The sequence below is a fragment of the Hemicordylus capensis genome, chromosome 14 (genome assembly GCF_027244095.1).
Source record: "Hemicordylus capensis ecotype Gifberg chromosome 14, rHemCap1.1.pri, whole genome shotgun sequence".
In the NCBI taxonomy this organism is placed as follows: Eukaryota; Metazoa; Chordata; class Lepidosauria; order Squamata; family Cordylidae; genus Hemicordylus; species Hemicordylus capensis.
Window position 1 is genome coordinate 17907235 of NC_069670.1, and position 23575 is coordinate 17930809.

At 50.3% G+C, this 23575-nt stretch overlaps 1 protein-coding gene across 4 annotated transcripts; it reads left to right on the forward strand.

Annotated features, from left to right (window-relative positions):
- Window positions 1-20: 20 nt before the first annotated feature.
- On the forward strand, window positions 21-22345 carry LOC128337405 (ETS translocation variant 3-like). 4 transcript variants are annotated; one of them, XM_053278351.1, is made up of 6 exons: window positions 21-194; window positions 3107-3183; window positions 6093-6151; window positions 8596-8833; window positions 12546-12661; window positions 17307-22345. In XM_053278351.1, the coding sequence occupies exons 3-6, from the start codon at window positions 6106-6108 to the stop codon at window positions 18479-18481; spliced, it is 1575 nt and encodes a 524-aa protein (XP_053134326.1). In that variant the 5' UTR covers window positions 21-194; window positions 3107-3183; window positions 6093-6105; the 3' UTR covers window positions 18482-22345. The 4 variants fall into 4 exon arrangements, with proteins under 4 accessions (XP_053134326.1, XP_053134327.1, XP_053134328.1 ...); XM_053278352.1 differs by lacking the exon at window positions 21-194 and adding an exon at window positions 1766-2304; XM_053278353.1 differs by lacking the exons at window positions 21-194; window positions 3107-3183 and adding an exon at window positions 3198-3354.
- Window positions 22346-23575: the final 1230 nt, after the last annotated feature.

Sequence of the window (23575 nt, forward strand, 5' to 3'; positions counted from 1 at the left end):
ATCACCCTTTCTAAATGCTTGTAGCCCAGTTAAAGAATACCGTCTTCCTACCTCACGCTATTACACTCTGACTACTGAAATTTTGCCTTCTGAAATTTTAAACTATTTTTATACGAACGACACTCATTGACGAAATATTGCTCTGGATCAAGACCATCCTGCCACTTCTGAGCCCGACTGTCTCTGGATATCAGGTATCTAAAACTTTTTTTAAAGGGGGAATCCCTTTGAGGTGTAAGGAAAATGCAATATTTGAAGATTTAAAAACTGCTTGTATTCCTCAAGGGCATCAGACACGGAAGCAACTTACAGAGCATGCTGTATCCCCTTTTCTCCACAGTGGGGTGCTGTTCTCTCAGCAAACACAAGATAACATACTGTTGTCCAGAGCACTCTTACAGCCTCTCCTACCTACACATGACTGATTGATTGATGAAGTGCCGTCAAGTCGGTGTCGACTCTTAGCGACCACATAGAGAGATTCTCTCCAGGACGATCTGTCTTCAACTTGGCCTTTCAGGTCTCTCCGTGGTGCATTCATTGCTGTCGCAGCCGAGTCCATCCACCTTGCTGCTGGTCGTCCTCTTCTCCTCTTTCCTTCAACTTTCCCCAGCATCACGGACTTATCAAGGGAGCTGGGTATTCGTATAATATGTCCGAAATATGATAGTTTGAGCCTGGTCATTTGTGCCTCGAGTGAAAATTCTGGATTGATTTGTTCTTGGATCCATTTGTTTGTTTCCCTGGTCTCCTCAAAAGTCTTCTCCTGCACCCAAGTTCAAAAGTGCCAATGCTTTTTCTGTCTTGCTTCTTCAAAGATGATTACTTATGATTAATCGTGAGTAATCATAAATGAGTAACCATAAATCACGATTACGCATGATTACTCAGAAGTAAACACCCATAAGATTTGGCTGTAGTCCTGTGTGCAGTTATGATTTATTGCATTTATAGATCTCCTTTCTGCCTTGGGTGACCAAGGCATTTTATTATTTTAACAATGTTAAAATAAACATGTTACTGAAGATGTAAAAAGAAATTGCATGACAGTAAGCCCCACTGCATTCTTTGGAACTTCCTTCAGAGGAAACGCGCACTGGATTGGGCTGTAATTTATATTAATAAGGGGATTCCAATCTATATTTTTCCCCATCTGTTTGTAAAAACTTGTACCAAATATTCCAAAAATTGTTGCAGACCCCTTTGGAAAGACCATGTAGAGAATACACCAATTTACATCTGTCAGTCAAGGAGTGTGGAATGGAGCTGTCTAATTTATAATGTTATCTCCAGTCACTTGTTTGAACACAGACAACTACATGGTTGGGGTGGGAGGACGACTAATCTCCCACACTGGATTTATTTAGATAATAATTATTCTCCCCATCAAATAGTTAATCCATTCTGGCTTCTGCTTTTAGAAAGATCTTATTTCATCTTAAACAACCAAGACTGCAAGAAGATTCTTAAAAGGATCTAGGTATCTACCAATGGACAGCCAGGAAAACAAATGGATCTTAGAACAAATCAATCCCGAATTGTCACTCGAGGCACAAATGACCAGGCTCAGACTATCATACTGTGGACACATGATGCGAAGACCCAGCTCCCTTGAGAAGTCCATCATGCTGGGGAAAGTTGAAGGAAAGAGAAGAAGAGGACGACCAGCAGCAAGGTGGATAGACTTGATGATGACAGCAATGAAGGCACCACTGAGAGACTTTAAAGGCCAAGTTGAAGACAGATCATCCTGCAGAGAATCTATCTATGTGGTTGCTAAGAGTCAACACTGACTTGACGGCACTTAATCAATCAACCAATCATCTACCGTTATTGACATTCCCCAGTATGACACAATCCAGGTTTTTAAATGTTTTTTTTAAAAAATAGAAAAATAAATCAAACAATAAACATCTGTTTTCCTACTTAACCAATCAAGCCTCTCCAGTTGTGCGCTGAGGTTGAAGTAAGTAATTATCAGTTATATTCTGTACTGGAGTTCATATTTTAGATTGTAAGCGCCTCAGGGCAGGAGTTTATACTGACATACTGCACATTGCTGGCACTATGGAGTGGCTGGAGCCCATTGGACTGAAAGGTCTTTCCAGGAAGCTCACCTGGAACCACCAAAATGTAAACAAAATGTAAACAAACAAACTTTATTGCCTCTTTTGTGCCAGACAAAAACTGTATTTATATTCCAATATGTGACATAGCTGGTTTTAATTTTTTCTTTTCGATTGTTCTGTTGCTCCTACTACTACGACAACGACAGATATTTATATACCGCTCTTGCTACCTAAGGTATGATGCTGAATCTTTTCTTTATTATAATATATTTTTTTAATTGCTTAGTTGAGGTTTTTTTAAGTTTTAAAAATCATTTGTCCTGACAGTTTTGTACTGAAAGGCAGCACAAGAAAATTCCCCCAAATAATAAATAAAACCAATTAAATGCATATAAATAAAATCGTTTATCCACAGAAACCTCATGGGTTTCTTTGAAAAATATCAATAAAGTTCATGTGTTAATACAAACAATTAACACATGAACTTTATTGATATTTATTTACATTATTGAACTTTCTTGTTACAAATAGCTGTCTTAATTATTAGCTATTTGTACTTGGTTTCTTGAAACCTCCAATATAAAAAAGTAAACAGCAAACGAACAAAAAAAAGGCGGAAGGAACTAAAGAAGGAAAGAGCTCCTCGTTTCCTGCCTGCCTTCCTTCCGGTGTTTTTCCGACTTTTTTACAGAGCTAGAGAAGACCAGAGTATCGTATGATTAAGGTCTTCGCAGGGCATTTCCGGGTAACGCCCAGCCAGGCGGCTGGAGGATCCAACAGTCATCTGAACTTAGGACTCGAGTCGTTCTAGCCTTTTCCTATCTTAATGCTTTTATTCCGGAAATGACGCTAAGTATTTCAATTTTTTTCTTCCCTGTCGTCGTAAAACCGCCTTGATTATTATTTTTTAAATTGTAAGTGGACATATCAATGATCGGCGTAAACGAAAGTAATAATATGCCGCAGCAGGAGATTTAGTTTATTTTTTCCCCCTCCCTACATCCCGGAAGTGACGTTTTCACATCGCTCTGGTTCAGGGAGACCGTCGCGGGAGCGGACACCTAAGAGCGGGTCCTCCTCTCCCGGAAGTGACGTGAGGCGCGTGACGCTAGAGGTGAGTCAGGGCCAGTCGTGGGTGGCCGACGAGGCGTTTCCGTTTCCGGTGGCCGTGGCTGCCTGGGGGTGGGAGACGAGAGCAAAGAAGGAAGGAAGGAAAACGGGGAAAGAAAGAAGGCAGGAAGGAAGAGGAGGAGAGCCAGGCGGGCAGGCGGGCAGGCAGGCTCAGGTGAGGGGCGCGGCTGGGCTTCTCTCCCCTTCCCCCTCGCTGGGCCCCGGGCGGGGAGGGGGCTGTCGACGCCTCTGTCTGTGGGCTTAGGCCGCCTGGCGCTGGGGGCCGGTGGAGGGAGGAGGAGGGCTAGTTGTGGGGCTCTGCTGCTGGAGTGGCTCGGTAGGTGTCGCCGCCTTCGCGGGCGGGGGGCGGGGGAAGAGCCCCCCTCCCCCGCCATGTAAGACATTCACCCCCCCGAGGGAGGGCTGGTGGGATTTGGCTGGCGCTGCGGGAGGGCTCTCTGGTGTGGCTTGTGGGTTTCACTGAGAGCCCCCCCCCCAAAAAAATAGCCCGCACAGTTCAAGGGCGATGCTGGTGGAGGCTGGAGAGGAGCCCCAGGTGAGGGGGGGGAGAGAAAACGCCAAGCAAACAGGTTTTTCCTTTACCCCCCCTGTATGCACTGATTGGAAGTGGGGGGAGGTAGGCCGCCCCGAGGAGGAGGAGGAGCCTGACATGGGTGCCCATGTTCACGGGGTTCCTGGGATTATCTGCAAGCAAGGTTGTGAGGAGGAGGTGGGCTGTAGGGTGGTGGTCACAGGTATGTGGAGGAGGTGGCTGGAGGGGAGCCACAGGAGTCGAGCCGCTCCTTCCTCTGCTAACCTTCTGATGGGCAAGAGAGAAGGGGAGGGAGACATCCCCTTTATTGCCCCTTAAATGTGCTGCTTTGGGACCTGGGGGTGGGGGCAGGTGGGAAAGGGTGAGCAATAGGATTCGAGTGACGCAGCTTCAAGCAGGGAAGTTTGGTTTGAGATTTCTTGCCCACCTCCCGCTCAGCCCCAAAGCTCAGAGGGGCAGTCGCAAATCCTCAGCCCCTCAGCCAACCTCACAGGGGTATATCTATGACACTAAAATGCAATCCCTCCTCCCATCGAACACCACCCTGTGTTACTGGAAGGAAAGCTGAAAGAATTAAAGACAGTTCCTGAGGAGGCGTCAGAATTGAGGAAGGCCTGTTGTGGCTGTGTTGCTGCAGGGAATTCCCGGGTGCCTTCTCCATTAGATCGCCTTTGTGTTCTCTCTTCCTCCATCTGCCTGCCTCCCGCCTCCCACTTCTGGGGAGCTCAGGGTGTGGCACCCACGGGTGTGTCTCTCCTCCCTTACCTCAACACTCGAATCTCCCTATCTTGTTCTTGGTCTTCGAGGTAGGTTAGATGGAGAGATAGGGGCTGTTGCCCAAGGCCACCCGGTGAGGAATTCAAACCTGGGTCTGTCTTGTGCATGAGCACTGGAGGAGATTGGTCTTGGATGGGGCCCGTTTGTGTGGTAGTGGCCCCCTCTGGGGATGGTAGTTAGCTCTCCCTGAGAAGAACAAAGCCGGCTTGATTGGAGTCCTAGGGTGTGCTTAGGAAGGAGTCGGGTTGGCCTAGCCCTGCGGGAGTGTTGGGTACTGTGTGGAAAGACTCTGGAGCATTGTTAGTGCAGGGCTGGGTAATCCCTTTATTACACCCTTATCAATTCCAGGGCTCTTGTGTAGAGGAGAGAGCAGCAGAGGAATCTGAGGCTTCAGTTCTGATTGTTGGGCTCTGGATTTCCCCCCCACCCCTGGTCTTAAAATAGTCTCCCAGTGACTTCACTGTTTAAACACGGGTGTGGTGGAGGGGAAGGAAGCCAGCGAGGAGGAAAGTTGTTCTGCCTTTCAGACGGAGGGGTGGGGTGGGGTGGGGGGGGAGAGGATTGGCCAGCCAGTCGGCTAACCCACACGCACTGGGCGAAGGCACCGTGGAGTGGGCCTGGCACCTGGTTTCCAGGAAAGCAGGTGGGCTCTCCCCGGCAGGCGGCTGAGATGACAGCTATGTCGCAGCATGCCCTCAGCCTCCTGTCCTGCCGTTCCAACAACGTTGGAAGCATAGTCTCTGTCTGACAGCCGTTCCACTTCCTGGCACGCTCTCCCCTTTCCCCTAGTTCTGGAGCTCTGCCACTGGAAAGCAGAGCGGCACAACGAGGCAGCTTGGAAGGCCGAAGTCTGGAACAAGCTTCCCACCCCTGCTTTTTGTGGGGCTGTGCATCTGTCCTGACTGCTAGGCACAAGCTTGGTTTGTGCTTGGGGCTGCCGTTCTTTCCTCTGTCATAGTTCACAGAGGACAGTGTGACCAGAGGTTAAACGTCCTCCTCCGGTGCATGACGGACCCTGGGTCTTTAAAAAGCTGGCTTGGCCAGGAGTCACGTGTCTTTCCTTCTCAGACCCTCCAAAGGGCCATGGAAGGAGAAGCATCTGGCCTCTGCTTAATGTGGGTTTCATCAATATGGAGTAATGGGAACCAGATGTGCGCTTCTTCGGCAAGTGGCAAGTGGGGTTGGTCGTCCTGCTCCTTTCCCCTGCACCTCTATTGTCAGGGCGGTCCCCTCTGTACATGAACTCACACAATCACCAGCCAAGAGAATCCTCCTCGGCTGTGCTTTGGTCTGGCAGCCCCCGTGCTGAGACGCTCCTCCTTGGCTGGCTGTGTCGTTTTGACAAATGCCAAGCTGGGAGATCAGCAGGTTCCAAATGCCAGGTTTACAGCCTGCGGTGAAAATGTTAGGTGGCCTGTAATTACAGCTTCTGGCAACCACGGAGCCCTGGGCGCGGGCTCTGGGGCTGCCAGTTAGAGGTGGCTTCTTGGTGAGGATGAGCCTTTTGGAATACCCCGGGCAGTAATTGCATGTTGAGATGTAATTGTGGCTTTCTCTTCTCCTTCCCCAAACGGAATGTTCAGCAGGAGGGACAAGATGAAGGCAGGCTGCCCCATTGCGGAGAAGCCGGAAGGAGGAGGAGGTAAGGCAACTTTCATTATCTCATCGGCCCCTCAGGCTTTGACTTCTGGGCTACCTTTTTTTGTGTGAGAACAAGCCTTTGAACGTGCGAGGTCTGCTTGCTCCTAGAGATGTCCCCTTGGCAGACTTTTTCTTTCCAGCTCTGATTCAGCCTGTGGTCTTGCCCTATAGCGTTATTCCAGACAGGACAGCAGGCTGATAAGGCTGAAAGAAAACAAGGCAGAGATGCTTTGATTCTGCATGTCGGGACTTCCGTGCTTCTGCCGCAGTCTTAAAACTCCTTGGAGCTGCTGTCGGGGAGACCAAAATAACAGTAGGAAAAGAACCTCAAGCCAGCAAGGTGCCTATAAAATGTGGCCTGTTTTTTCCGGAGCTGCAGGGTGGGAATTGCTTGGTAGGAAAGGGGGAGAGGAGTTCTAGAGCAGAACCCCAGCCTTCTCACAGTGGGCAATGTAGGGAAACTTACTTCTGAGGGAGTTCTGGTTTTCCTCCCACTGCTGCACCCCACATTAGCCCTATTCAGACTTTATGTGGCATGACTGTAAAGATGGCTATACACCACTGTTCCCTCTAAGGCATGCGCACGTGTGCGCACTCACACATTTTCTGATGTCCCGCTCAGTTAATTTTAGATCCCGCTCAGGTTGAATTAGGAAGGCCCCACTCTGAATGCAGGTGCACACACAGTGCCTTGATTCTTCCGCCGAGAACAAATCTCATTCCGCACAGAGATGAAAAAAATTAGAGGGACCACTGCTATACACCCATGCAGGTTTTTTGTGAATGACTGTTCTTGCGTACACCACAAGCCACACCTCAAGCCAGCGTGGTGTAGTGGTTAGAGTGCTGGATTAGGACCCAGGAGACCCGAGTTCAAATCCCCATTCAGCCATAAGACTTGCTGGGTGATTCTGGGCCAGTCACTTCTCTCTGAGCCTAACCTACATCACAGGGTTGTTGTGAAAGAGAAACCTAAGTATGTAGTATGGGCTCTGGGCTCCTTGGAGGAAGAGAGGGATACAAAATTTTTTAAAAAAATTAAAAGCGACCTTGGGCACAGGTCCCTTGATTACACAATACAGGTAAGAAGTGTGCTGCTATACCTGTGTTCAGCATAACACCTGACTGACTGTATCTGTGCTCTCTACACACTTGTACTACTACTATGGATATTTATTGATATACTGCTCTTCAACCAAAGTTCTCAACACAGTTTCCATTGAAAAGTAGCTAATACATAAGTAAGATGGTCCCCTGTCCACGATCTAAAATCTAGGACTCACGATCCACTCCACGATCTAGGACTCACCATCTAAAAAAACAACCACCACACAAGATAGACACCAGCAACAGCCACTGGTGGGGTGCTGGAGATTGCTAGGGCCAGTTGCTCTCTCCCTCCACTTGAAAAGATGTCTCTTTGCTCAGTTAGCAGGGGTTATGAGCGTTGAACTTAACATTTACATAGGGCTCGTGCAGGAATATCCTTAGCTGCTTTACAGTTTTGTGTAACGATAGTTGATATGCCGTGTTAGTCAATTCTGTAGAACCAAGAAAGGGCAAGGTCACAACTTTCATGCTACCTGAGGTTTTAATGCAGGGCTTCCCAACCGGTGGCACTCAAGAGGTTGCTGAACTACAACTCTGATAATCTCCAGCCACAATAAATTGTAGCAGGGGACGATGGGAGTGGTAGTTTAGCAAAACCTGGAGTACCAACTGGTTGGGACCCGGTTTTAATACATAGAATCTACAACCCACCCCTACATCTGAAGAAGTGGCGTACAATCCACAACAGTTTATGTATTAAAGCATCTGTTAGTCTAAAAAGTGCTACTTGGCTTTTCTTGTCGTTTACAATTTTATTTATCCTTGCAACATCCCTGTGAGGTTGGTCCGACTCATGGGTTTTTTTAAAAAATCCAGACTTCCTGACTTTACACTGAAACCTTGAAATCTATCTGTCACATTTCTGTACCACCCTGTCTAGCCAAAGGCTCTGGGCATTTGAAACCACCAGCTTAAAAACAATATAAAGACAAATTTAAAACCAGTTTTAAACCAGTTGAAAAACATTTCAGAACAATTAAAAAACCTTGGCAGGCCAGGCCAAACCAGTTTTCTAGGAAATCTAGGTTAATTTTCTGTGACTGAAGATGAGTCAGTGCTGCTAAGTCAAGGTCTTTGCATGGCTCATGTTATGAAGGTTCTCGTGAGTTCATATTTTGTTTGGTTTTTGAAAGAGAGCTGCTTTTCTGTTAAAAGAATTGCACAGAGCAGCTCAGCCAGGAAATCATTAATGGAAGGAGAACTGGTTGGCTCGGAAGTCTCCACCTGGGTTACGATCACAGAGGACTGAAGGGAGGTGGGGGTTTTATTAGGCTTGGTGATCTGTTCCCTGTCGGTCTTTTCTGACGGCTGCCTTTGTGGCGTTGGGCTCTGCAGGCTATCACTTCCCCGACTGGGCCTACAAGACAGAATCCAGCCCAGGCTCCCGCCAGATCCAGCTCTGGCACTTCATCCTGGAGCTGCTGCAGAAGGAGGAGTTCCGCCACGTCATTGCCTGGCAGCAGGGCGAGTACGGAGAGTTCGTGATCAAGGACCCCGACGAGGTGGCGCGGCTGTGGGGCCGCCGGAAGTGCAAGCCCCAGATGAACTACGACAAGCTGAGCCGGGCCCTCAGGTGAGGGTTGTCGGGTGGGGGGAAGGGAGGCGGCGGCTTGGGAGCTGGAAGCCCAAATCTGTTGATTTGCATGGAGCTTGGAAAGGGCTCATGGTGTCAGGCTCGAAGCCACTAAATCAGTGATCTTGGCTATTTTTCAAGCCATTTGGTCAAAAAACTAGGGCTGTGCACAAAATCCGCACGAATCGATTCAAGTTTGAATCGATTTGATCTGGAACCATTAAGTGGAGTGGAGATTTGTTCGAATTGGTTCATTAAGTGGAGTGGAGATTCGCTGGAATCGTTTTAAATTTGTCCGCAGCAGCCAAACAGATGCTTCTGGGAAGCCCACAAGCAGGGCAAACAGCCCTCCCTCACTGGTGCTTCCCAGAAGATAGAGATAGACTGCCTCTGAACTAGGAGGTTTCACGTGGCTAATACTGTATGACTAATAGCCATTATGGCCAATTTTGTAATTCAGTGTTCCGTCGCTGAGCCTGAAATCTGGGTAATAACAGAGAAGACCTGTGTTGCCTCATAACGGGCAAGAAACTCTTCATGATAGAAAGGTGTGGATCAGAATGTGACTGACAGCTGCTTTTTCAGTGATAATTCCCTGTGCTTGTAATGGTTATCCAAGCAGTTTTCTTCTTGTTCAGAGATCCCTCGGGCTCTCTAAACTAAGAGCTTCTGATCTCGGCTTTGTCAATTATGTTGTGGGTACTCATGCTAGGCTCTCCCCAGCTGAAAAGAGCAGTACATCCATGGGTTCCCACATAGGAAGCTGCCATATACCAAGCCAGACCATTGGTCTATCTAGCTCAGTATTGTCTACCCAGACTGGCAGCGGCTTCTCCAAGGTTGCAGGCAGGAATCTCTCTCAGCCCTATCTTGGAGATGCTGCCAGGGAGGGAACTGGGAACCTTCTGCTCTTCCCAGAGCGGCTCCATCTTCTGAGGGGAAGATCTTACAGAGCTTACACTTCTAGTCTCCCATTCATATGCAACCAGAGGGGATGCTGCCTAGCTAAGGGGACAAGTCATGCTTGCAGCCACCAGACCAGCTCTCCTCTCCTGGCCTTAGAAGGGCTAAAATGTGCAGATAAGCACTGAGGTAGATGGGGTGGGTGATGGAAGCTGCCATCTGTCACTCAGCTCCCTTCCCCAGAGTCCAGTTTAAATAAATAAATGGGGCTCTGTGCCTATCTTGTGGTTCAGGATTACGACCACCACCTGGCTAGTTCCACAAGTGTCCTGAGCCTGTCTGGGACCCGTCTGGCCCCTGCTTGGATGTGTTGAGAGCGGGTGGGTACTTGAGAGGGCAGGAATTGTCCCCTTGGCTAAGCAGAGTCCCTCTTGGTTTGTGTTTAGATGGGTGACTACATGTGAGTGCTGTAAGAGATTCCCCTTAGGGGGTAGGGCCGTAGCTCAGTGGGAGAGCCCTCACTTGGCATGCAGACGGTCCCAGGCTCAATCCCTGGCAGTAGGGCTGGGAGAGACTCCTGCCTGAAACCTTGGAGTGCCACTGCCAGTCAGTGTCGACAGTATGCAGCTAGGTGGGCCAAGGGTCTGACTCCGTATCAGGCAGCTTCCTATTCTCCTTGGTTTGCATTGGGGTGCTTGGAATTTAAAACCTCTTGCTAAAAGAGGTATTTCCAGACTTGCTTGCGCTCTGCTTTTAGAAGGGCACAGAAAGCTCCTTCATTCTTCCAGGCCTCCCCAGTTCTCTGTGGTGTCCCAGGTTTCAGGCGGCCGTCTGGTTTTCTGCGTTCGATGCTGTAGAATTGGCTGCCTGCGGCATATTTATCTTGATGGGTTTTTATTCTTGGGGAAAGAGAGAGAGAGAGATGAATGAAATACTTATGACGGTTGGCTGCCTGAACACCTTGTAGGAAAGTGGGGTATACATGAATAATGTGTGGCTGTTCCGGTGCGGTCCGATTTGCTCCCTCTTCATTAGATGTTGCTGTCCTGTCTGCACAATCCTTGCGCCTGACCAGTATCCCGACAAGGCCGCTAGAAGGGAGCAGGGGCCCAACGGAGGGCGTGGGCATTTTCCCTTGGCGGCTGTTTCTGGGAGGCTTCCGTGTGCCCTCTGGTCTCCCCCCTCTCTTTTTCTTCTGTGGCAGAGGCCAAGATAAACAAGGTAGCTGCAGGTAACATTTGCATAATGGAACAGGAAGGAAGTGACAAATTGAAGGGTAGTTGTTTCATGGGAGAGGAAGCAAAGTCCTTCTTGGGAACGTAATTGTGCTGGGGAGGTGACCCAGCACTCTTGGCCTGGCTGCCAGGAAGGGAAGGGAGACTTCTTGGGTGTCGCTGCCAGCTTCTCTCCCCCACGGACTTGGGCTTGCTCTTCTAGTGTGAGGAGCAGGAGTCCATCTCGGATGTTCCACTGGCCATGGGATCATAGCCCTGGAAGCCTTCTAGAACAGGGGGAGGCAACCTTGGCTCACCAGATATTGTTGAACTACAGCCCCCATTATCCCCAGCCACAGTGTATTGTGGTTGGGGATGATGGGAGTTGTAGTTCAGCAGCTGGAGTGTCAAGGTTGCCTACCCTTTTTAGCCCAAACCCTTCCTCGGTGTGGGGATCGGATTCAGTATCCCTGACAGAGGGCAGTCCCGCCTCCATTGGAAAACCACCAGCGAAGCAGAGCCCACCACTGCATGAGGCAGACTGTTCCACTGTCCAACTGCTCTTACCGTTAGGAAACTCCTCCGTTAGGAAACGCCCCCTGCTAACTTGGCAAAGAGGCACCTTTTAATATGTTGATTCTCTTTATTGAGCAGGGGGAGAGTAACTGTCCCTCTCCACCCCCAGCACAGCATCCCTCCAGTGACTGTTGCTGGTGTCTATCTGATTTTTCTTTTTAGATTGCGAGCCCTTTATGGACAGGGATCCACCTTATTTTTTATTTATTATTTCTCTGTGTAAACTGCCCTGAGCCGTTTTTGGAATGGCAGTATAGCAATTGAATGAATAATAATAATAATACAAACCAGTCAATAACACCTGGGTCACAGAAATCACCATCAGCCAATTACAAAAAGCAGCTTTACTGGGAACAGCCTATATTCTGCGATGATATCTATAACAATTGACAATAAAATTCAGCCATCCCAGGTCCTTGGGAAGGACTCGATGTCTGGATAAAACAAACCAGTCAATAACACCTGTCTGACTGTGTAAACAAGAAATAATAATAATAAAACAAACCAGTCAATAACACCTGTCTGACTGTGTAAATAAATAATAATAATAATAATGAAGAAGAAGAGGTGGTGGTAATTGGCGCCCTAGGTGCAATTCCAAAACAACGTGAAGAGCACCTCAACACCATCAGAGCCACAGAAATCACCATCAGCCAATTACAAAAAGCAGCTTTACTGGGAACAGGCTATATTCTGCGACGATATCTATAACAGCAACAACACTGACAATAAAATTCTGGCATCCCAGGTCCTTGGGAAGGACTCGATGTCTGGATAAAACAAACGAGTCAATAGCACTTGTCTGACTGTGTAAACAATAATAGTAATTAATAATTGATAATATCTAGCCTAAATCCCCTTCCTCACAAACGACACCCAGTGGTTCTAGTCCAGCCCTCAGGACCCACAGAGAACAGATCTGCTCCTCCTTCTGTATGTCTGCCCTTCGGATAGTTGAAGACTGAGTAGAGAGTTGTCTCTGTCTTTATGCTGATCTGATTTTGTCTTATTTTTGGCAGATACTATTATAACAAGAGGATCCTTCACAAGACGAAAGGGAAGCGCTTCACGTACAAATTCAATTTCAATAAGCTGGTGATGCCCAATTATCCCTTCATCAACATCCGGCCCACTGGTGAGCAGGAAAACGTGTCCTCCTCGCTTCTGCTTGAGGCTGTCGTTTTGCCCTGGTAACAAGCCCAGTACTGTGGCTGGGAAGTGAAGAACTGCTTGGTGAATCTTTTGCTGCTGCTCACTGGGACACAGTCGGTCAGCCCTTCCCCAAATGCTATATCTCAGATCTGTGCGGCATGCTGCGTGGCATTTGGGCAAGCGTATACATTATGTATGTTGCAGTTTGAGGTATGCAGGTTGAAAGCTGCCTCCTATGCACAGATGAACTCCTCCTCCCATGGGAGGAGAGCTGGTCTCGTGGTAGCAAGCCTGGGTTGTCCCCTTTGCTAAGCAGGGTCTGCCTTGGTTTGAATTTGAATTTGGTTTGAATTTGAGCACGGTCAGATATTCCCCTGAGGAGATGGAAAGAGCACCTGCCTGCTTGCATGCAGAAGGTTCCGAGTTCCCTCCCTCCAGATAGGGCTGAGAGAGACTCCTGCCTGCAACCTTGGAGGAGCTGCTGCCAGTCTGGGTAGACAATCCTGAGCTAGATGGACCAAGGGTCTGACTCCGTATATGGCAGCTTCCTGTGTTCCTATGAACTTGCAATCCCAACAGAGGCCAGGAGCCCAAGGTGCTAACTGGGGTAGATTCAGTTTCTTGTTACTGTGCTTCACAGTCCTTGGTTCGTGGTCCAAGGACTATTGTCTGAATTGGCTCTCTGTTGGAATTGGCTTCTTCCTCGCCCGCAGCTAGTCTTTGCTGGGGTTGGGTGTGCCACCTCCTGGGATAATAGAAAGCCGTCGCTAAGGTGGCAAAACCTTTCCTTTTATGTCTTTGGCAAGCGCTGCCTGTGTGTTATGGCATTCCACAAAGGTAACTTCTCTTGTTTGAGATGCCCAGAGGTTCCCGAAGGAAGGGATAGCATTATGGCCACGTGGCCTGGCAGTTTTATGCTTAACGCTGCCTCTCAGGTTCTCCTCTTCCTCGGAGTGATGCCAGCTTCTCTGAAACCACTCATTAGGCAGTGCCCACCTTCTTACAACTGAACAGCCCATTCCTGCCTGTATTTTCAAAGAAATAGCGAAGGAGCTGCGTGCAGGAAACCTTTTCCTAAAGTTGCTCACCTGTGAGTCTGACCCAGGACCCGCAAAACTCTGCAGAGTGCTTTAGCTGGCTTGAAACTCACTTGCAGCTTGATGGGTTGAGTTCCGCTGACCTCTGTCAAATATTCTGTGATTCACCGTGACTCACGGACCATGAAGCCAAGACCATCCTTGTGAAATTGATCTCAGGTTTTCCCTTTCACCAGGGAGCAAAAAGGAGTCAGGATCCAGCAGACATCTTTTCCCCTTCCCTATAACCACATTTGAAAACAGACATTTGTCTTTCGTAGTCAGTGTATGTTAGGATGCTCTTCCAAAATGCTTTGCAACAGGGCTATGCCTTGGGTTGCTGGAGAAACTCTGCTTGATATACACAGAGATTTCACCCACAACTGTTAATATTTGCAAGCCACATTTAGAAAAGATCCGAAGGAGTACTGCATCTGTCGTTTTCGCAGTCACCTGCAGGTTAGCATTGGTGTTGTGTTTTTCTAAAGGATTCCTCTTATTTCAAACAGAGCGCGTGTGAAAACCCTTACTCTCCCCTGCTCCAAAGGATTGATTTATTTTAGCATATTATTATTTTAGCATATTGGTATACCGCCCAAAACTTATGGGAATAGGCTATAAATTCAGAGCCACGTTTTGAAAAACATGGCTCTGGTTTTATAACTGCTTGGATTGGGGCAGGGAGGGTGCTCCTTGCTTTATTTGCTGTCCCAACTGCTCACACACAGTCCTCACTTAGGCAACCAAATGGGCGAAATCCTCGCACCCAGTGGCCCGTGGGCAACCTGCAGTGTGTGCTTAAGGATCTGTAGATTCAGGCATTAGAGGGAGCATCTGAAATCCCCCCCCCCCAAAAAAAACCCCACAACTGGACAGGAAGGAGCTTCTGATGAAGCAACTGCAGGGGCCAAAAGGTGTTCCCTAGCACTCTGCAGTTTGCCCGCGTAGTGGAGCCATTTGTGTGGCTGAAGGGCTGGGCTTCTTCCAGGATCTTCTCCCTCTTGGGAACTGCAGTATTCCACGATCTGAGAACTTTTGGTTTAGAATCTGATGTAAGAACATAAGAACAGCCCTGCTGGATCAGGCCCACAGCCCATCTAGTCCAGCATCCTGTTTCGCACAGTGGATGTGATAAGAAGCCTCTTGTAGTTTCGGTTGTGATAGATTGGGGTGTCCAAATCTAGCCTCCCCCCCTCTTTGTTGGACTACAGTCCCCATCATCCCACATAGGAAACAGCCATATACTGAGTCAGACCCTTGGTCTATCTAGCTCAGTATTGTCTACCCAGACTGGCAGCAGCTTCTCCAAGGTTGCAGGCAGGAGTCTCTCTCAACCCTGTCTTCGAGATGCTGCCAGGGAGGGAACTTGGAACCTAGATGCTCTTCCCAGAGCAGCTCCATCCCTGGAGGGGAATATCTCACAGTGCTCACACATCAAGTTTCCCATTCAGATGCAACCAGGGCAGACCCTGCTTAGCTAAGGGGCCCAGTCATGCTTGCTACCACCGGACCAGTTCTCCTCGCCACAGTGAGTAGTCAGGGATTATGAGGGTTGTAGGCCAGTGTCTGCAGGAAGGCTGGGCACCCCTCTAATAAGTGAATACTTGGTCATCATTTGGTTTTTAGCAGCTTCAGATCCTTGACACGCTCTTCTGGGATTATAATTGGGGTGCGTGGGCAGGGTGGGGGAGCTTTCCCCCAAGAGTTTGAATTGCTGACTGCTGCAAGCATGGAACTGGAAGGCTTGATTTGCTTGAATCATGCTGGGGGGGGGCAGCAAGTGGCTGGCTGGGGGGGTGGGCTCCAGTGTGTCACCCTGGCACAAAAACGAGAGCTGTGTGTCCCCAAGGGTCATGATCTCAGTCCACAAAGGGCCTGCCTTGAGAGAAAATGGGGAGGCCAGTGCCAGGTTAGCCTTCTCCCCCACACAGGAGGGAGCCCCTCTTTAGAGACAGGGCCTGCAGTGACATGTCCACGAGCCACCCAAAAGCAAAGTGCCTTTCCCCCCTTCTCCCTGTCTTGTGCGTATTTTTGCAGACTTAATCGATGCCCTTGATGAAACGACCCTTGACCAGGCAACAGCCGCCATAGAAATGGGATGACTCCTGAAAACAGGAGTCAGTTGGATCTCGGGGCTGGGATGTTGGCTGTGATCTGGGGTCTCCCCTCCGGACTCCTCCCTGTCGAGTGGGGCAGCTGCACCCTCTCCCTGGAGCCTGGAGTGAAAGCGAGAGCTGCAGAGCCAAGCTGTGCTCCTGACGCTCAGACGGCTCCAGCAACAAGTCTGGGCAGTTTCTGCCTGACGTTGCTCGCCCCAGTTCCTTTCTTCCTGCTCTCCAGCACTCCCTGTGCTCCCCCGAGGCTGGCAGGGAGCAGAGAAAAGGTTGCCGGAGTCCTGGAATGCAGTGTCTCTCTGCCACTGCAGGCTCCTTCTCTTTCCCCTTGCCCGGGGAAGAAAGTGGAGGTTGACACACGAAACCTGTTTGGGAGGTGGAGGAGGAGGAGGAGGAGGAGGCCTGGACGGGGAAGGAGAGTGCTGGAGTTGCAGCTCCTCACGCAAGCCATGGTTTCACTCCTGGGGGAGAGGGAGGAGGCACCTCCCCAGGTGCGGGAGTGTTGCCATGGGAGCCGGGGTGCTCAGACTTGGTCCTGGGAGGCCTCGGGAGGCTCCTTGATCAAAGAAGACGGGTGTGGGTGGAGGACCGAGAGAAGCCCCACCAGCACTTCGCATGTGCAGAGTGTTGTGGAGGGGTATCCTAGGCCACATTCTTGGTTCAGGCTGGTCGACACCGCGGCCCCCCCGGAATATAGGAAGCTGCCTTTTGCTGAGTCAGGCCGTTGGTGCATCCAGCTCAGTATTGTCAACACTGACTGGCAGCGGCTTCTCCAAGGTTTTCCGGCAGGGAGTCCTTCCCAGCCCTACCTGGAGATTCTCCAGGGACTGAATCGGGACCTTCTGCAGGCCAGGCAGATGCTCCATCACTGAACTACGGCCCTGTCCCTTCAGGGCAATATCTTACAGTGCCCACATGTAAATACAAACCAGGGTGAGCCCTGCTTAGCAAAGGGGACTTAAGGTTGTCAAGCCCTATTGCCAGCCATGCTCACCCACCTGGACCACCACTGGCCTTAGACAGGTCTGTCAATGGCTACTAGTCTGATGGCTACAGGCCACCTCCAGTTTCAGAGGGAAGATGCCTCTCAATGCCAATTGCAGGGGAGCCACAGCAGGAGAGAGAGGGCATGCCTTCGCCTCTTGCCTGTGGGCTTCTCAGGGGCCTCTGGTGGGCCTCTTTGGGAAACAGGATGCTGGTCTAGATGGGCCTTCTTGGGCCTGATCCGGCAGGGCTCTTCTAGTCTTATGATGCTCTCGCTACAGGCTTTCTCCACACTTTGCCCCAGTTGCCTGATATTCTCCAGAAATGCATACGGGTTCAGAGTGCTGACCGTCTAATTCCCCCCGTGACGATGAGTTCTCAGTGTTGGCGTGAGTCTCGGGTGGGTGTCGGTTTCTAACGCCTGCCTCCTGTCTGTCTGCCTCCCCCGCCTCAGGTGTTGTTCCACAGAGCGCCCCTCCTGTCCCGACGGCAGCGTCCCGCTTCCACTTCCCTCCGCTGGACTGCCACTCTCCCACCGAGGACGCCCAGCCCAGCCGCTTCTCGGGCCGATCCCTCGGGCCGTCTGGCCAAGAGGCCCTGAACAACGGCAGTGCCGCCGACAAGGCCTCTCCCAGGCCAGAACTGGACGGCGGCTCTCCGGATTGGCGGCGAGGGGTGGAACTCCTGGGCTCTCGCAACTCTGCTCCTCCGGCCGGTGGCCTCGGCCACCAGAAACGCAAGCCAGAGCTGGTGCTTCCGCTCTTCAGCAGGCCCGGGATGTACCCTGATCCGCACAGCCCTTTCGCCGTGTCCCCCCTCCCGGCCCGCGGAGGGCTCTTGAATGTCCCCCTCTCTCCTGCCTTGTCCCTGACGCCCACCATCTTCTCGTACAGCCCTTCCCCGGGCATGAGTCCCTTCGCCGGCAGCAACTGCTTCTCCTTCAACCCCGAGGAGATGAAGCACTATCTCCACTCGCAGGCCTGCTCGGTCTTCAACTACCACCTGAGCCCCCGAACTTTCCCTCGCTACCCGGGGCTGATCGTGCCGCCCTTCCAGGGCCAGCTGCCTCCCGAGGACCAGCCTCACTTCCCCATCAAGTTGCAGCCCCCTCCCGTCGGCCGCAAGAACCGCGAGAGGCTGGAGAGCGGCGGGGGGCCCGCGGCTGCCCAGACGCCGCCAGGGCCGCTCCAGATTAAGGCGGAGCCTGTTCTGGACCAGGAGCCGGAAAGCAGAGATTCTCCCGGGAGAGACCAGAGCGGGAGGGAGGGAGGATCTAGTGCGGCGGGGCCCCCCAAGAGCCAGGAGCGGGAGAAGCCCCTCTTTGCCAAACCGGTGGCCCCGTCGTGGCCCGTCGCACCGCCAGCGCCCCCACAAGCCCACGTCCCGCCGGTGGAGAAAGCCAAGCAGGAAGAAGGAGCTGGCGAGAAGCCCCCCCCGGAACCCCTGGGGGAACTGGGGGCCCAGGAAAAGGATGCGGTGATGCCCCCTAAGCTGCGCCACAAGCGCCGTTGGAATGGTGACAGGCAGGCAGATGCTCCTGAGGAGAGCCAGGGCAGGAAGCTTCACTGGGACAGCAGCCTGGCCACCCCACACATCCTTCTGGCCCCCAAGGCTGCCGTGGATACTTAGAACTGGCAAGGCCCGTGGCCGTGGGAGTCCCTGCGTTGTAATGTAGCAAGTCTTGCCTAGCTGGGGCAGGAGGCCGGGGTGGGGATGGTTTGACTAATTTTCTAGAGTTTTGAGGGGGGTGGGGGTTGCTCTGCGTGTGTTTAATTGCCGGTTAAACGCAGTTGCCATGTTCTGAGGGGTGGGGGAGGCGGGGTGGGGTGGGACGGCCGTTGAGGTGAGGCTAGCCTCTGGTGAGGCGAGGCTTGCCTCTTCTGCGCGCTAAGCCGCTTGTCCACAGACACGGCCTCCGTGCCGTGCGGCAAGCGGCCTCTCATGAATTCCCTTCTTCTTTCCTATAGCATTTATAGAAACAAGAATCTGTCTGAATGTATATAGTTCCTTCCTATATGGAGTCAGGTGGCGAAACGGAGGAGGACTTCCTAACTATTCAGAACTGGAACGTGTCTTGTGTCAAAGTAGGAAGACACTTTATTTGTGGGTAGGGATTACTGGAACATTGCACTGTCTTTGAATTTTACGAGTGGAGATTGCAGGAAGTTGGCATAAAGTGAGAGAGCCCGGTGGCCAGTGGTGGCCCAGGTGAGTGAGCTTGGCTGGTGGGCGATAGGGCTTGGCAACCTTAAGTGTTACTTTTAGGACTTGGGGGGTGGGGGCTGTTCGCGCTTAAAACAACCTTCTTGAAATATTGACAAAGCCATGATGAGCAGTTGTCTTTAAAAAAAAAAAAAAAAAACCTTTTCAGGGATGAGAGAGGAATGTGGAGTTATAAAAACGAAAACCCAAATGCCTTTAATAACAACCCTTGATTTCCCCTTTTTGGTGTTTTTTTTGGGGGGGAGGGGGGCATGTGTGGCAGCATCCAGACAAACGATTGTGAACTCTTCGCAGAATGAATGTTGGGACGTCTCCTCCTTCCCTGTTAGTCAGGCTCCTCTGCCCTTTTGATATCTTGCCTTAACTCTCTGCCCATTGTCGAAGCTGGCGTTGAGAGGCGGAGAAGCGAGTGCGTGGCCGAACAGGCGTTGCGGTGGGTTCCCCACGGTCTTGGCATCTAGGAGGGCAGGAAGGGGGACGCTGCAGGGCGCATGCTGCTGAGGGCACACTGAACTAGCAGGCAGGTCTTTGGTAGAGAAGACGGCACAGCGGAGTCTCGCCTGGGCATTTGAAAGCCAGCGTCAAGTGGGTAGATCATGCCAGGGGGGCTGCCCTCCTGCTCTGGCCTGCGTTTTTGAGTTTCTGAAAGCCTGTTTCTTTTCCTGACCTCACTGAGGTGGACTTCCCTGCAGATCGCCTGCAGAGAGGCACGAAGTCCTCGCCACAGTGGGAATGTGGCCTCAATGGTCTGGCTTGTTGGCAAGGAGGACATAAAGATTTGGGGGTTCTGGGAAGTCATGCCCCTTCTAACCACAGCATAGGAGAAATGCTACCCGGCCGCTCCAGTTCGAAATGCATGAAAAGCTGCGGTTCCTCGCTGTGTCCACTGGCCTGCCCTTCTTTGGATATCTGCTATCCATCCCCACCTGACCAAAGTACATGGATCTGTTCAGCTTAACTGGTGGTGGTCCAGAAAATTTCCCCCCGAGGGAATGAGTGGTGTGTCTGATCTTCTGGCTGCCCGGCTGTTTCTGAGCCTGAGGCCCCACTTTGTAAAGAAACCTCTCAGGTTGCTTGTTGGGAGAGTAGCAAGGCGAATTCCCTATTTTAGGTTTTGGCCAGGTAAAATCCTGCAGGTGTGTTCCGGGAGCAGGAAGCGGGGAGTGTCGGTGCATTGGTCACTCAGGCCTGCGGCATGGAGGGCAGGAGAGTGTCGCTTGTTGCAGCTTGAGAGGCTGTGCTTGTCCTTGTGTGTGCTGAGTGACGGATGGCTGCATCGGCCACCATCCTGAAACACTGCAGCCTTGCGCGCACCTTTGGATGGGAGAGGAGGGCCTCTGCGGCACATTGAGGCTCTCCCAAAGGAGAAGGAGGTGGCTGACGGAGGTGGACTCAAACTCAGGAACTGAAACACGCGGCCTTCTCAGATCAGTGGATGCAGACCATCCTACCCAAGTGCCGGAATCTGATTGTGGGGGTGGGTGGGATCATTTCATTTGGAGGAGAGGAAAGTCGGTGCGGAAAGGGAGGGCAGAACATCCCCCTCCACTTCACGTGGCTGCTTCGGTGAAAAGGAGCATAACTTCTCGATTCAATTTTCATTGTCTTGTTTTGAAAATGGCTGCTGTCATTAGGGGTGGGTTTTTCTTTGGTTTCTCCCCCCCCACCCCGCCCGCTCTGCCCCCCAGTCAAAAGCCATTGCACTGCAAAGTGGGAACTCCTTGTTCAGGGAATAAAAGGTCTCAGGTTCTCAGGGCAGTGGACCAGGGAGCAGTAGCTTCTGCCCAGGAGGGGAGGTGGCCCCATTGGGGAGTGGCCCCCCCTTCCTTTCCACTGGCTCAGGAAGCCGCCACGGCTTTGTGGGGGGGCACTCAGTGGTCCCCCCTCCTTTTCTTAGCCAGGTGCGTTTGCAAGCACTTCTTTTGCAGGAGAAAACGTGAAGACGACAGCGCACTTAACCGTCTGTTCGTTGTGCCAAATATTTATGCCAGCGGAGCATGGATGGCTGAAATTCCGCCCGCGATGAATCGAGAATGCATTAACCTTAAGGAAAAAAAAAAAGAAATAAAATAAACGTGTCTAGCTGTAGGAAACGTGAAACGAAAAAGCTTGAAGCTGCCGCTCACCACATCTTCCCCCACCCCTAGTAGGAGGATGGGTTGTAAAGGGAAGTTCATAGCCTCTCTTCTCCCCTCCCACTCCGAAGGCTAACAAACAATCCTTGGAAATGGGTCAGGAGAATCCCAGACCTGGCCATTTTATTATAAAGTACATTTTCTGGTCCCCTCAAAAATAAGAGGCTGGGGGGGGGGATGTCGTTCATCTGCCAGGCCCCATGCATTCGATCACACCGTATTCAGAAGCGCCTTGACATACAGGGGTTTAGACCATGCTAGAGCAGTTCCTTCCAGCATGCGAGGAAAGTGCAGTTTCTTCCTCTGTTCTTGTCTTGCCTACACGGGGAAATAGGATCCTGCCTCTCATCAATGCCGAGGAGACGAGAGAACCACACCTCTCTCCAGACACTGGGGTATGTGTCCCCCCCCCCTCAAAAAGATAAACTACCAGATCACACATACCCTGGTGTGTGGTTCTGCCCCATTCCCCCATCCCAATTATACCCATAATCTTCCTGTGAAAGGAGATGGCAAGCCATTACCTCCATCTGAAAGAAAGGCTCTTATCTGATTGGTACCCCTCTTTAATTTCACAATTGTTTTGCTTTTCAGAAATGTGTTTTGTTTTGTTTTTCCCTTTATGGATCTTGGGTGGGTTTTTATGAGAGAGACTTATTATTTTGGTTTGGAATATTTTCAATTAGTTTTTTTTAAACTGTTCGATTTTAGAGTATTAAAGTGACAAAGTATTTACTGCTAATTTTTTTAAGAAAAAGAATCATTTCCCCCCCATGAGACATTTATTATGCTTTTGACTCAGCAGCAGGGATTACGCATCCAAGCGATGGCTCTTAGCTTGAAGTATTTGTCCATGTCAAGCAGGATTAAAATTGTGTGTAAAAACAAAAAAAAATGTAAGTAGTCCTCATGCTTTTGTGCAGTGCCTTTTAGACGTTCCACTTTATAGAAAGTCTTCAAAAAAAAGTTTTGCATATATATTATATATATGATGTAATGTTATAGAAATATATGTATAATATACATATTTTTCCCCAGGGGTATCTGATAGCTCTGTATTTTGCTATGGAAGTTGATATGAAAAAGTATTTTACCTCAAATTAAAAAAAAAGTTAAATAAACCTTTTAAATAAGCTTCCTGGAATCCCTTCTGTCGTCTTTCTCCTCCTCTTCTTCTTCCTTTTCTTTTGGCTTGTGTTTAGTAATTTGGAATATTTTGATATGCCACCCTTCAGTTTGACAGCTATGGACAAGCTACAATAACCATCAAGACAATACCAAAGGGAAAATGTGCAAAATGGGATTTAACGATAATTCTAGACAAATGCCTTTGAAAGGCATAAGTGGGACACCACCTCCAAATAAGTGAGCTCGCTCTCTCACATCAACACCCATCTTACTTGACTGTAAAGGGCTTGGAGAAGGGCCTCTGGGAATTATATTTGTGCACTCTTGGGAGAGCGTGGTCTTGCAGCCCATGAAGTCACATAGGGCTTTAAAAGAAAGCACTGACACTTGGTATTATGCTCAGAAATGGACTGGTAGCTAGGGAACTTCGGCAAACACTGTTGCATTATGGTCCCTAGGCCTGTTCCTAGCCCGCAAACCAACAGCCATGTTTTGAACTACTAGCTGTTCCTGAACAGTCTTCAAAAGCAGCCCCCATGCCCAACACATTGCAGTAGTCTAACCTGGAGGTTACCAATTCATGGATAACGGTGGCCGCATTGATTCTGCCCCAGAGGGGCCCAGGCTGGCGCACTAGTTATGGTTGGTGAAAGAGGCTTTGTGCTATTTATATTGGGGGTGTGGCTGTAGCCCAGTGGGAAAGCATCTCTTCTGCATGGAGGCAGTCTCGGGTTCAATCCCTGGCAGGGCTGGGAAGGACGTCCTCCCAAACCTTGGAGAGGCGCTGCCAGTCAGAGTAGGCAATACTGAGCTAGACGGACGAAGGGTCAGACTCTGTAGAAGGCAGCTTTTTATGTTCTATATATGTTCTGTGCTTCTAGGGTATTGCTTGGAGCTCCCAGTTAAACCAAGACCATGAGCGCCTGAGTGAACCTGGTCTTTTAGCAGAGTGCAAGCTCATCCAGATTAGGTTGAGGGCCACCTCCTTGGTCAGACAAGCCATCCACGTAGGTATATCCTTATCCAATTGGAGTGGAGGCAAGATCCAGCACCAGGAGACAGATCCCAGGACTTGATTGATCCCTATGAGAAAGCGAGACGCCTGAGACCCCATTGCAAATAACATTGATCCCAGGTCAGTCTCTGTTATACCTGGCAGCACAGTTTGGGGTGGGGCAGGGAAGAGGGCTGACAGCCCACCTTGCCTGCTAAGGCTTGTTCTGAAAATAATTAGATC